This window comes from Primulina tabacum, chromosome 3, assembly GCF_025594145.1.
Source record: "Primulina tabacum isolate GXHZ01 chromosome 3, ASM2559414v2, whole genome shotgun sequence".
Taxonomy (NCBI): Eukaryota; Viridiplantae; Streptophyta; class Magnoliopsida; order Lamiales; family Gesneriaceae; genus Primulina; species Primulina tabacum.
The window spans coordinates 36358549-36373969 of NC_134552.1; the positions used below are offsets into that span (position 1 = coordinate 36358549).

The following is a 15421-nucleotide window of genomic DNA, read 5'->3' on the forward strand; positions in this document are numbered from 1 at the left end:
ACTGGTGTTTCGACGGTATAACAATACAGTCTCGATATCCCCGTCAATCTCAACATCACAGATATAATACCAGAACTCATCATCAGTATCAGTACAACTTATAATCTGAATAACAATACAACTCTGATATTGAATCTCAATCAAATCAACTCTGAAAATCATAACAATTACATAAAGAGTCTGTTCTTCAATCTGACTTCAAATATACGATGTCCACTGTATCAGAAATACCATATATGATTCCTATTCAATTATGACAATATCATAATTTCAAATCATATTTAAACGTAACAAAACTTACGTTCAGTTGTAGCTGTCGTCGCTAGGAACTCGGTGCTGTACTCGAATTCAAATTCTGATAAACGAATTGTACCAAATCACAAGTTTACCGTACGAAGAAGCTTGAGGAATTTCTTCAGAGGATTTCTCGATTTCTTCTTGTTAAAAACGTCGGGGAAGACAAAGTGTATATATATATATACCTACACGTTGCATGTTGAGGACAAGTGGCGCATCTCTTCACAACACACGTCTCGCGCATATGCGCGACATCATTCGGCGCATATGCGTGAGACACAATTTTTCAGGGCGTAACATCACGACAGCTCGCGCATATGCGCGACTTCACCCCGCGCATGTGCGCCCAACTCTCTGCCTACCTCGCGCACACGTCGCGCATGTGCGTGCAACTCTCTGCCTACCTCGCGCATGTGCGCGGCTCACGTCGCGCATGTGCGCGCATTGTTCTGTTCCAGCCCCTTGGCTACTGGACACCTCGCGCATATGCGCGCCCTCACGCCGCGCATATGCGCGGGGTCTTCTGCCAAATCCGCGCATGGCTCGCGCATCACGTCGCGCATGTGCGCGAATGGCACACCTTCGCACATAATTTTGCATCTTTTCACGTCTTTCTCGGTCTAATCCGTTTCGTCTATAATCACATCAATTAATCACTAACTCATTTCAGATTAGCTTCAGATTACGGTAATAAAATCTCGGGCATTACATTTCTCCCCCTCTAAGATACGATTTCGTCCCCGAAATCATAGGCAATCAAATCAGATAAAGAAAGAAATGTATAATAGAGGTTAATCAGAAAACTCATTGTAATGCAACAATTCTGAAATTTCAGTCTCATACCAGATTTTGTTTCCCAAATAGTTTCTTCAGTATCATAACGCCTCCATTGAACTTTAACAAACGGAATAGTCTTCTTAGATACCCTGATGACTTTACTGTATATTCAATAGCAGAATAGTCTTTATTCTGGATTATTCTTCTTTCCTGAATCTCTAACTCCAATCTGGAATATTAATGCAAGAAGTATAATTTCGTAATACAACCTGAAGTAATTTTGATAGAATCGATCTCAGAACATTGGCTATATAACATCCGTATATACCAATTACCGACTCATAACAAATCAATATTATCCTCGATTATCAAATCCGGTATTCCCAGTCAAGGTTACATTCAATTTTCCAGTTTTAAATATCAATAGTCATCATCCGACGTTGACATATTCAGTCTATTTATTCTGAGCTGTCTTCATTTTCTTCTGAATCAGTTTCAATTTCTTTTTCATATCTCTGATTCTATCCGATCCAATCTCAGGTATCTCGGAGATCTAATCCCCATACGAAGACAATCTGCAGTTTTCACTGTACAATGCCTCGAATAATGCTATCTCCATACTCATTCGATAACTATCGTTATACAATAATATACAAGTGACAATAAATCATGTCAACCAGTGCTAGCATCTAGCACTATAGTTCCTGGATATTCTCCAGTATCAGGATAGTTCGCTCCGACTATCTGTTGATCTATAAATGATAGGTGAAAGATCTTGTTGTATATTCAGTCAAAAGTACAAAATAATCAGAAAATCGGGGATATGATAAAATCAACTTTGGCATTCAGTGCAATTTGTCTACTTTTCTGACATACAACTCAGTCTTCTGATCATGTCTGTACATCTTCCTGTACTGAATAACATATACAGGTTTGAGTAATCTGTCAATCACAATCATATCACATCAAAATCTTGGAAATATTGCGATAATTCCATCACAAAATCCATAGAAATGTACTCCTTCTCTATTCAGGAATCAATAATTTATATAACCAATCTCCTGGTTCCTCTCCTATTGATGGACAATATAGATATTTCAGTAAATTCTGTCACAATTGATCTCATTTGTTTTCTCTAACATCAATCACTTCAAGTCATTATACCTTTTTCTATCATCAGAATAAATGGTGAATCAAAGATGGCGTACTTCTGATCATACCTGTTGTTTCCAAATCCAACACATCTGACACCACAAATCAGTTATTCATATGCCATACAGTATCACATACCTGATATTCTGATCGACCATCTACTCTGATCATTGAAATCAAGGTCTAAACATTCTGATCAAACTTCTGGACTGCTTTAATTTTCAAAATCAGCTCTGATTCGGCTGGAACTGTATATACTCTCAACGGTTCCCAATAATCTGTATCACATCTTCGACTTTGTTTAAATCAACTGCTATATCATCTTCGGATGTAATGTCCCCCAAACAATATAATCTGTCTTAAATACTGTTTTAGAACAATAACAATTCGCAAGCAATTTCAAAACAACAGTCATATACAATAATCTGTTAAAATCAGGCAAGAAAATAAAGAAGTTTCTGACATCGGCATCATTCTCAGCCACTGATCACTGCCTCAGCTGTGCTAATATCAATCGGTATACCATATTCGGATATCACATACTCGGAATACAATCTGTTTCAATCAAGATTCATATCTGAACAATTTCTGTATACAACAATTTCAGTTCTCAGATCCTTCAATACAAGATATTCGATTTAGTCAGTCATATGCCACGAGTATATCACAAAATATCATAGATAAACGGCATAAAATCATCAGAATACCTCTGAATACCGGATTCATCAACCCATAATCAGAACTGAAGTATTTTACAGAGAAACACACAATCAGATGTAACCTTCGGTCACTAAATCTTCTAACTGATATTTCAATCCTTTCAAATCAATCAGTATCATTCTGTACGGACTTCTAAAATAAAACCAGTACCTGGTATCAAATCAAGGCGGAAATCACTCTCCCTGATATAAGGCAAATCTGGAATTTCATCTAGAAAGACTTTAGCATTTCTCCTGCTACTCACAAATCAGCTCATGGTATGTAATGCCCGAGATTTTATATCGTGTTAAATTACAATTATTGATTTTAATCGAGACGATTATGAAAGGGCAAATCGAGACACGAATTGAAATTTTGCATGTAAAATTGTTGATGCGAGAGCCGAAGGTCTCGCGCATATGCGCGAAGAGTAAGCGCGCATATGCGCGAGTAGTGCGGAAGCCCATGATGCGGGACAAAACACTAGGCGCACATGCGCGACTTGTATACGCGCACATGCGCGAGAGGTCCAGAGAGTTGGGCGCACATGCGCGACTTGGATTCGCGCACATGCGCGAGGGTACCCGAGAGTTGTGAAGAATTCCTCGTGCATATGCGCGGAAGAGGTGCGCGCATATGCGCGAGCTGCCGTGCTGACACGCGCTGAGACTTAGGGTCTCGCGCATATGCGCCGGTTGATGTCGCGCATATGCGCGAGACGTGCAGTATGCACATTGAGCCACTCGTCCGTTTGCATGTGCGTGGGTGTATATATATATATATACTTTGCAATTCTTCAAAAACAAGGAAACGAAGAAAAAGAATCTTAAAGAAAGATTCAGAGAAGCTCCGAAAATCCCTACGCCTTTCGTAAGAAATCCGCTCGTCCGATTTTGAATCCGACTTCGGTATTGAGTTCCTATCGACGTAGGCTACAACTGGACGTAAGTTTTACTACTGTTTTGATATGATTGGAAATTATGGTATTGTCAAAATCTGATATGATTCATATATGATGTTCTCGTCATGTTAGACATTGTATAAGCGAAATCGGACTGGAGAACAAATACCATATGAAATTGTTATGATTTTCGGAGTAGTTTTGGAGTCGATTTGATATCAGAATTGAATTTTTATCGATTATGAGGTGTTGGAATTTATATCTGACTGATATGGTAGTGCTGGATATATTGAAATTATGACATTATATTGTTGAAACAGAATTTGATTGAATTCTGATTATATCCAGTATTGATTGAGTGGTGTATTGATGTCGTACCCTCAATATTGTTATTGTCAGATTGAGTATTGACAGGCTTTGAGTTCGAGACTTCGACAGAGTCAGAGTATCAGAAAGAAAGGTATAAATTAATGTTGAGTTGGGATTGCACAACTCGAGTGAGGTTTGACTCGAGTTTCCCTAAATCACATACTTAGTTTATTGCATTGATAGTTGTAATTGATGACATTGATGTTTGTAGTCTATTGATTTATAGCCACTGCATGTATTGACTACTGATTGTTTAGTCATTGGCTGATTCGCCTAGTCACCGACTGATTCGTCTGGTTATTGACTGATTCGTCTAGTTATCGACTGATTCGTCTAAACTTTGGCTGATTCGCTTAATTACTGGCTGATTCGTCTAGTTATTGGCTGATTCGCTTAATTTTTGACTGATTCGTCAATTCTGCGGCTGTTTCGCCCAGACACTTGATATATGAATTATATCGATGCCAGTTTAGGGTTGATTCATTCCTATCGACTGAGATTCGATATAATTATCAATATCCAGACATTGGGATCCCTAGGTTAGAGTTGAGTCGAGTCTGAGACGACGCGTTGTTTGAGTCGAGTCTGTGATGACTAGTTGATTTACAGTTTTATATCATTCATGTTTGTTGATTTGCTACATGTCAATGATAACTGTTATATGCTTTTGTATATGTTTTTATATGATTGCATGTTTACATTGTTTATACTGGGATTTATTCTCACCGGAGTTATCCGGTTGTTGTCTTGTTTTGTATGTGTGCATGACAACAGGTGGGGATGGATCAGGGTCAAGAAGAGGATGAGAGAAGACAGTTAGCGTGGAGATCCGGACTTAGGAGTATATCTGTTATATCACCTAAGATGTAGTGAAGAAACAGTAGTTATTATGATTTATGATTGTACAGGACTTGTACTTAGATCTGAATAGTGATCTTGTAAATGAGATAGGACTTATTTCATATGCTGCGTACTCTCAGTATTTTAATAAAAATTTTAGACCCTGTTTATTTTAATTGATTAATTATTCCCAGAAAGTGATTAATAACTGAATTAAGTTCGGATCCCCACAACAGGTGGTATCAGAGCGATAGATCCTTTAGACTGAGATAGAAGCTAGTGAGCGGGGTGGATTGAGTTTTCCTTCTTTGCTTTTGATTGCTAGCATGCTTTACTGTTTTATATAATACATGTTACTTGACTTATCTGATTTGATTGTGTAATATGTATTATTGGGAACAAATTTGAACCGATTCTCGATCAGCAGTAAGATGATCGGATGAGGGAACTGAAGTGAAACAGGTTGATTGGATTGGGGTACTAATCCATTTGATTATCAGATATGCCTCCTCGAAGAATACCAGAACAGGGTAGCACATCGAATCCTCCAATGGATGTGACATCAACTCCGATGGAAACGTTATTGAAAAGGTTTCAATTATTCAAACCACCGACTCTGAAGGGTACTGAGACATCAGTTGAATGTGAGAGTTGGTTAGATAACATTGAGATGCTGTTTGATTCACTGGATTACAGTGATGAGCGCCGAATTAAATTGATTGGGCACCAGTTGCTTGATGTTGCAAAGAACTGGTGGATTACGATGAAGAGGGCCTTGGAGCATCGAGGTACGACTATTACTTGGGATGTATTTAAAACTGAGTTTTATCAAATATTTTTCCCAGTATCGTACAGGAAAGACAAGGGGGCGGAGTTTGCCAATTTGAGACAGGGTCGGCTGAACATTGAAGAATATGTGACCAAGTTCTCTACCTTGTTGAAGTTTGCTCCCCATGTGGCTGGAAATGACGAAGCCGTTGCTGATCAGTTCATCAATGGCTTGAATCCCGATATATTTACATTGGTGAACACAGGACGACCGAATAACTTTGCTGATGCTATGAATAGAGCAAAGGGCACTGAAGCGGGCCTGATAAGGCAGAGAGGAGCTGCAGATGTTCCTCCCTGCACCGAGACCACAGCAACCATCTCCCTGATTCGAGAGTGATAGTAGCAGTGGTGGAAAGAAAGATTTTCTGAAGGCTAGAGGAAAGCAGTTTAAGAAGTTTGGCGGCAGTTCTTCTAGCTCCAGTGGTTCCAAACTGAGTTACACCGGAGCTTACTGCGGAAATTGTGGAGGGAGACATTCCACTGAGCAATGCCAAGGAGTACTTGGTAGTTGCCACCTTCTGCAAACAACAGGGACATTTTGCCAGAGTGTGTCCACAGAAGGGTTCTCAAATATCCCAGGGAGCCGAATCATCTGGATCAGCGGCACAGTGTAGTAGACGATCAGCTGCTGTTCATTCATTTTAGCCAGCACCATCTCAGTCACAGCAGAGGCCAGGAGGAAGTCAGACAGTTGGCCAACCTCCTAGACAGCAGGCCAGAGTATTTGCTTTGACTGAGGAGCAGGCTCAGGAAGCACCAGATGATGATGTGCAGGTAACTGTTCTTGATGTAGTTATCCTGCTTTTGTATTGATGAATAGGGATGCTTCCCATACGTTATTTTGAACGATTTGCATTGAGTCATGCATTACCTGTTGAGTTTTTATCTACTGTAGTATATCTCCTTACTGGTTGGGGAGAGTTTTTATAGCAGTGAATTCTGTAAAATATCGTATACTACAATAGGATGAGAATGAGATTGAGTTAGATCGTCTGGTAGCTGGTATTGTACTAGTGTTGCCTGATTTTGGGACTGCATTACTGATATTGATATGCTGATCAAGTACAGAGCTACCCTAGATTAGTTCCAGAAGATAGTGAGAATCGGACCTGAGATGGCCAAAGGATGAATATTATACGATAAGGATTCTAGATTGAGAATTCCTTTGATAATTCGTACTATCTATGATTTGATTATTACAGAAAAAGAGCAGAGAGACTCCTTATGTATTCAGTAGATTTACTGAAATTTAGTCTATCATTGGCTGATTTACCAATGATATGAAAGTTATTGATGTTTTCCCCAGATAAGACTTTAAATTTTATTTCAGTCAGAGAAATTGATTTTAACCTTGACTTGATATCAGAAATTGTGAAATGGTGAATCCTGGTGGAGACAGATTTCATTCAGGATGTGTTATATCTAAGATGATGTATATGTTGATTTTAGCAGAATTAAACCGTAATTAGTTGGCCGAGGTGGATATTAATGTCAGATATTTGCGGTTTTATGAGTTTAGCAAATCAGTACTGATGAGTGATGTGTTGAATCGGGTTGAATATTGCTGAATTTGTAGCCAAATGTCGGAATTGCCAACAGGTGAAGGCTAAGATAAAGAAACCCGGAGGACTATTACAGAGTTTGTCCATTCCTGAAGGGAAATGGGATCACATTCCCATGGATTTTATAATGAAGTTACCAAGATCCTCCCGAGATTGTGATGCGATTTGGGTTGTGATTGACAGATTGACCAAATCTGCATGCTTTATTCTGTACAAGATGACGTACAGACATGACTAGATGGCTGAGATTTATGTCAGAGAGGTAAGTAGACTGCATAGCGTGCCGAAGTCGATTGTAGCAGACCATGATCCTCAGTTTACATCGTACTTATTGCAGAATTTACAGCAGATTTTGGATAGGAAGTTATATTTTAGTACTGCATATCATCCATAGACCGATGGATAATCTGAGCAGACGATCCAAACATTGGAAGATATGCTGAGAGCAGCAGTGCTTGATTTTAGCACTAGCTGGCAAGATATATTGCCACTTGGTGAGTTTCGTACAACAATAGCTATCAAACGAGTATTGAGATGGCTCCTTTCGAAGCGTTGTACGGAAAAAGGTGTTGATCCCCTCTTTATTTGAATGATATCTCTGAGGTTCCTGAGATCGGACGTAGCATGACTAGAGATATGATTGAAAAAGTGAAGCTAATTCAAAAGAGAATGAAGGCAGCCCAAGACAGACAAGCCAATTATGCCAATGTCCGACGACGACCGTTGGTATTTGAGGCTGGTGACCGAGTATTTCTGAAAATTTCACCTTTCAGAGGAATTATTTACCTTTCAGAGGAGTTGTCAGATTTGGCAAGAAAGGGAAACTATCTCCATGATATATTGGGCCGTACGAGATTTTTGAGAAGATAGGAGATTGTGCCTATCGACTCGCTTTAATCTCCTTCATTATATGGGATACATGACGTTTTTCATGTTTGTTCTTGCGAAAATACCTGTCTGATGCTTCACATGTCATCCAACCAAATGAGGCCGAGTTGGATGAGACATTGAGTTATTGCGAAAAGCCGATTCAGATTCTTGATCGGAAGGAAAAGTAGCTCAGAACGAAGATTATTCCACTTGTGAAAGTTCAGTTGGGTCATCGTGGCGTTGAAAAAGCTACTTGGGAAACTGAGTCTGATATGAAACAGAGGTTCCCAGTTTTATTTCACTAAGGTGAGTTGTTTACTTAGCTTCTTCCATATACCTCCTTATTGACATGATTTAACTGCCTGTGATTTCGGGGACGAAATCGTATCTTAGGGGGGGAGAAATGTAATGCCCGAGATTTTATATCGTGTTAAATTACGATTATTGATTTTAATCGAGACGATTATGAAAGGGCTAATCAAGACACGAATTGAAATTTTGCATGTAAGATTGTTGATGCGAGAGCCGAAGGTCTCGCGCATATGCGCGAAGAGTAAGCACGTATATGCGCGAGTTGTGCGGAAGCCCATGATGCGGGACAGAACACTGGGCGCACATGCGCGACTTGTATACGCGCACATGCGCGAGAGGTCGAGAGAGTTGGACGCACATGCGCGACTTGTATACGCGCACATGCGCGAGAGGTCCAGAGAGTTGGGCGCACATGCGCGACTTGGATTCGCGCACATGCGCGAGGGTACCCGAGAGTTGTGAAGAATTCCTCGCGCATATGCGCGGAAGAGGTGCGCGCATATGCGCAAGCTGCCGTGCTGACACGCGCCGAGACTTAGGGTCTCGCGCATATGCGCCGGTTGATGTCGCGCATATGCGCGAGACGTGCAGTATGCACATTGAGTCACTCGTCCGTTTGCATGTGCATGGGTGTATATATATATATATACTTTGCAATTCTTCAAAAACAAGGAAACGAAGAAAAAGAATCTAGAAGAAAGATTCAGAGAAGCTCTGAAAATCCCTACGCCTTTCGTAAGAAATCCGCTCGTCCGATTTTGAATCCGACTTCGGTATTGAGTTCCCATCGACGTAGGCTACAACTGGACGTAAGTTTTGCTACGTTTTGATATGATTGGAAATTATGGTATTGTCAAAATCTGATATGATTCATATATGATGTTCTCGTCATGTTAGACATCGTATAATTGAAATCGGACTGGAGAACAAATACCATATGAAATTGTTATGATTTTCGGAGTAGTTTTGGAGTCGATTTGATATCAGAATTGAATTGTTATCGATTATGAGGTCTTGGAATTGATATCTGACTTATATGGTAGTGCTGGATATATTGAAATTATGACATTATATTGTTGAAACAGAATTTGATTGAATTCTGATTATATCCAGTATTGAATGAGTGGTGTATTGATGCCGTACTCTCAATATTTTTATTGTCAGATTGAGTATTGACAGGCTTTGAGTTCGAGACTTCGACAGAGTCAGAGTATCAGAAAAAAAGGTATAAATTAATGTTGAGTTGGGATTGCACAACTCGAGTGAGGTTTGACTCGAGTTTCCCTAAATCACATACTTAGTTTATTGCATTGATAGTTGTAATTGATGACATTGATGTTTGTAGTCTATTGATTTATAGCCACTGCATGTATTGACTACTGATTGTTTAGTCATTGGCTGATTCGCCTAGTCACTGGCTGATTCGTCTCGTTATCGACTGATTCGTCTAGTTAACGACTGATTCGTCCTAAACTTTGGCTGATTCGCTTAATTACTGGCTGATTCGTCTAGTTATTGGCTGATTCGCTTAATTCTTGACTGATTCGCTTAATTCTTGACTGATTCGTCAATTCTGCGGCTGTTTCGCCCAGACACTTGATATATGAATTATATCGATGTCGTTTAGGGTTGATTCATTCCTATCGACTGAGATTCGATATAATTATCAATATCCAGACATTGGGATCCCTAGGTTAGAGTTGAGTCGAGTCTGAGACGACGCGTTGTTTGAGTCAAGTCTGTGATGACTAGTTGATTTACAGTTTTATATCATTCATGTTTGTTGATTTGCTACATGTCAATGATAACTGTTATATGCTTTTGTATATGTTTTTATATGATTGCATGTTTACATTGTTTATACTGGGATTTATTCTCACCGGAGTTATCCGTCTGTTGTCTTGTTTTGTATGTGTGCATGACAACAGGTGGGGCTGGATCAGGGTCAAGAAGAGGATGAGAGAAGACAGTTAGTGTGGAGATCCGGACTTAGGAGTATATCTGTTATATCACCTGAGATGTAATGAAGAAACAGTAGTTATTATGATTTATGATTGTACAGGACTTGTACTTAGATCTGAATAATGATCTTGTAAATGAGATAGGACTTATTTCATATGCTGCGTACTCTCGTATTTTAAAAAAAAAATTTAGACCCTATTTATTTTAATTGATTAATTATTCCCAGAAAGTGATTAAGAACTGAATTAAGTTCGGGTCCCCACATGGTATATTCATTTTCAGTAATCAACTGAATGCATAAGGAATAACTTCATTCCTTTCGATAATCATCGAATCATAATTAATACGGAAATCAAAGGAATTCAAAATTGAAAATCCTTACCGTACATTATACATTCTTCGGCCATTTCAAGTCCGAATCTTACCATCTCCTGGTAAGAATCTACAATAGTTCTGTACTTGTCAACACATCAATATCAATAATGCAGTCAAAATCAGACCACACAGGTACAACACAGTATAACTAAATCTCATTCTCACTTCACTGCAGTATATGATATTTACAGAATTCACTAGTATCAATCTTTCCCCCAAAAGATAAAGAAATAAATACTACAGTACATACAGACCCAACAGAATAAAGCATATGTCAATGCAATTCATACAGAATCATGTATAAGATGTACGAGAATCTCCCAATACATATGGGACAAAATCATAAAAGAACAGATACCTGTCACTACATCATCAAGTGCATCATGGATCTGTTCCTCGGTCACTACCACCAGACGCCTCTGCTCCCTGGAATCTTCGGGAACCTCTCTGTGGACATACTCTAGCAAAATGTCCTAACTGTCGGCAGATACGGCAACTACCAAATACTCCTTGGCATTGCTCAGTGGGATGTCTTCCTCCGCAAGTCCTGCAATAAACTCCAGTATAACTCGGGCTAGAACCACTGGAGCTAGATGAACCGCTCGGTCCGCTCCCTAATTTCTTAAACTGTTTCTTTCGAGCTTTCAACAAATCTGGCTTCCCACTTGTACTGCCACCATCAAATCAGAGAGGGGATTGCTGTGTCTGGGGTCGGATCACATCCAACCTCCCTCGTTATCGACTCAAACTTGCCTCAGCTCTCTTTGCTTTATTCAAAGCATCACCAAAATGCTGGGGTCGCTCTACCTTTACCAAGGAAGATATCTCAGCATTCAATCCGTTGATGAACTGATCCGCTACAGCTTCATCATTCCCAGCTATAAGAGGAGCAAAACGTAATAAAGTAGAGAATTTAGCAACATATTCTTCAATATTCAGTTGGCTCTGTTTCAAATTCTCAAACTCTGCTTTCTTGTCCTCTAGGTACGAAACTGAGAAAAATCTTCGATAGAATTCCGTTCTAAAGATTTTCCACGTAATTACCGTACCACGCTGTTCTAATACTCTTAGGGTTGTAATCCACCAACTCCTTGCGATGTCGTGTAACTGGTTGGGCACTAGTTTAATTCTCCGTTCGTCTGAATACTCAAGTGAATCAAACAATATCTCTATATCATCTAACCAATTCTCACTATCATCAGATGTCTCAGTATCTCTCAGAATTGGCGGTTGAAATGACTGAAACTGTTTCAACTTGTATTTCCATCGGAGTTTCTAACACATCTATCTGATCAGTCGAAGTACTACCTCTTTCTGGAATTCTTATCTGATTACCACAAGAGTTAGTATCACATGAGATAAATCAATCTCAGTCCCTTTCTGATCAGCTTACCTTCTGATCAAGAATTGGTTCTGATTCATTTTCAAATCAGACATATTACCAAATCAACTCAGATATTCAGGTAACATGTATCTTCCAAAACAGTAAAACATACTGCAATATTAACATATACAATGTAATTCAACATTATAATAAATCACATGCTAGCAATCACATGCAAGGAAATAAAACACATTATACCACGTCACTAGCTTATATCTCAGTCTCAAGAACCTACAGTTCTAGAACCTACTGTTCTGGAACCTAAAGCTCTGATACCACCTGTTGTGGGGACACGGACGCTAATTCAATTTTTAATCATCATTAGGATCAATTTATTAATTCAAGTAATTTGGGTCATAAAAAAAATTTCTTTAATTGCGGAACGTAATGGAATCTAACTAATATACAGATTTGTATAATTAAAGTACAAGTCCTGTACAATCTACATTCAATAAAAACTAAGGTTTAACAACTAATTATCAAGTGTTCAACCATATCTTTAATCCAAGTCCGTAGTCTTCACTCTAATCATGATCTCTCTCTCTTCTTGTCTTGACCCTGATCCTGTCCCACCTGTTGTCATGCACACATACAAACAAGACAACAGCCGGATAACTTCGGTGAGAATTATATTCCCAGTATAAATCATGTATACATGCCTTTCATATAAATAATATAAAAGCATGAATTAAACATTCATAACATGTATCAAAATCAGAACATGAATCAAATATTCATCACATGTATTATAATCCTAAACATGAATCGATATCAAGAATAAATTATATTCTAAACATATACCATCATCAGGAACATAATTCCATATCAAGCAATGAATCACTCTCCGTGATTCTCAGACTCAGACTCGACTCAGTCCTAATCTAGGGATCCCGATCGGAATAAAAACATACACCCACCTACACTCCCGATCGGGGTGGTGGTATGTTCTTATTCACGGACTTTGGCTCTTTCCATATCGAACACCAGTAATAGAAGAAACTCCAATTCTATCCACTCCGATATAGCCAAACGTACGGTGTCTTGACCTAACTGTCACAAACTTTGGCATTTTCACCAATATCCTATCCTGTGACAATGTGCAATGTGCCGGTGACGATTCCATCACTATCCGGCACTACTGTCACAAGATTACTCATTCACAATTAAGCGTATCCACTTAATGACTCAGTACATAAATCAATAAATCAAAGGTATCAACCTCATACAATTGCAAATATCGATGCAATAAAGTAAAGTATGTGATTTTGGGAAACTCAAGTCAATCGAACTCGAGTTGTGCAATCCCACATCAACATAAATTTATACCTTTGTCTTCGCAGTCTGACGAAGTCGAAGTCTCGAAGTCAAATCTGTCCATATCAATCTGAAATACAATATCGCATAGGCACAATCTCAATATGCAACTCAATTCAAAATCTATTCTGATCAATACTCAAATCAAACATAATCTGATCAATATCGAATCAAGATACAATCTAATCCATATTGACGATATCACGATATAATCGAAGTCACCACTGAATCTTATCAATATCAATCCACTGGTGTTTCGACGGTATAACAATACAGTCTCGATATCCCTGTCAATCTCAACATCACAGATATAATACCAGAACTCATCATCAGTATCAGTACAACTTATAATCTGAATAACAATACAACTCTGATATTGAATCTCAATCAAATCAACTCTGAAAATCATAACAATTACATAAAGAGTCTGTTCTTCAATCTGACTTCAAATATACGATGTCCACTATATCAGAAATATCATATATGATTCCTATTCAATTCTGACAATATCATAATTTCAAATCATATTTAAACGTAACAAAACTTACGTTCAGTTGTAGCTGTCGTCGCTAGGAACTCGGTGCTGTACTCGAATTCAAATTCTGATAAACGAATTGTACCAAATCACAAGTTTACCGTACGAAGAAGCTTGAGGAATTTCTTCAAAGGATTTCTCGATTTCTTCTTGTTAAAAACGTCGGGGAAGACAAAGTGTATATATATATATACCTACACGTTGCATGTTGAGGACAAGTGGCGCATCTCTTCACAACACACGTCTCGCGCATATGCGCGAGACACTATTTTTCAACGCGTAACATCACGGCAGCTCGCGCATATGCGCGACTTCACCCCGCGTATGTGCGCCCAACTCTCTGCCTACCTCGCGCATGTGCGCGGCTGTGCGCGACGCAACTCGCTGCCTACCTCGCGCATGTGCGCGGCTCACGTCGCGCATGTGCGCGCAATGTTCTGTTCCAGCCCCTTGGCTACTGGACACCTCGCGCATATGCGCGCCCTCACGCCGCGCATATGCGCGGGGTATTCTGCCAAATCCGCGAATGGCTCGCGCATCACGTCGCGCATGTGCGCGAATGGCACACCTTCGCACATAATTTTGCGTCTTTTCTTGTCTTTCTCGGTCTAATCCGTTCCGTCTATAATCACATCAATTAATCACTAACTCATTTCAGGCTCTGTCCCCAACTCAACTAGTAAACCAGGACAGTCATAAAATACTTCCTCTACCAATGTCAACAATCCATCTACGAGCATCACTCCATACGAGCTCTCCTGAGACCAGTCATCTCCCAATAGAACTATGTATGACATCTTTCCCTGATTACCAACCACACATAGAAGATAACCGCCCCCGAGGGGGTGAGTAATAACCCAGTATATTAAAACCGAAATAAAAACAACATGCACTGTAATAAATGATATGTGGATGCAATGCGTGATCAGGGAAAATCCACATGCAGGGTAAACAGAATAACGGAAACTGCACAATTGGTAAATGCAGCGTAACAATAGCTCGAGCAACAGGCAAGGCTCGGCTACACTGCCGTAGTGACCACTCCTCCGCCAGTCTACTACCCTGTGCCGGTCAGCTCGCCATGGAATACAGACATACTGCACCTTATCAGCCTACAACATCTCTCGGGCTAGTTGCAGCTCCGTATCATCCCAAATATATCTCCTCGATCATACACACAAAATATCAAAAAGGACATCAATAGGATCGAGGTTCAAAATGAAATGCAATGTCGTGTCATG

The 15421-nt window shown here is 39.5% G+C and overlaps 1 protein-coding gene across 1 annotated transcript in view; it reads right to left on the bottom strand.

Moving 5' to 3' along the window:
- Positions 1–1134: 1134 nt before the first annotated feature.
- Positions 1135–15421, bottom strand: part of LOC142538686 (uncharacterized) — a 65170-nt gene continuing 50883 nt past the window's right edge. The window contains exon 10 of the mRNA XM_075643988.1: positions 1135–1303. Within this exon, the coding sequence (XP_075500103.1) occupies positions 1135–1303 (169 nt within the window). The remainder of the gene's footprint in view (positions 1304–15421) is intronic.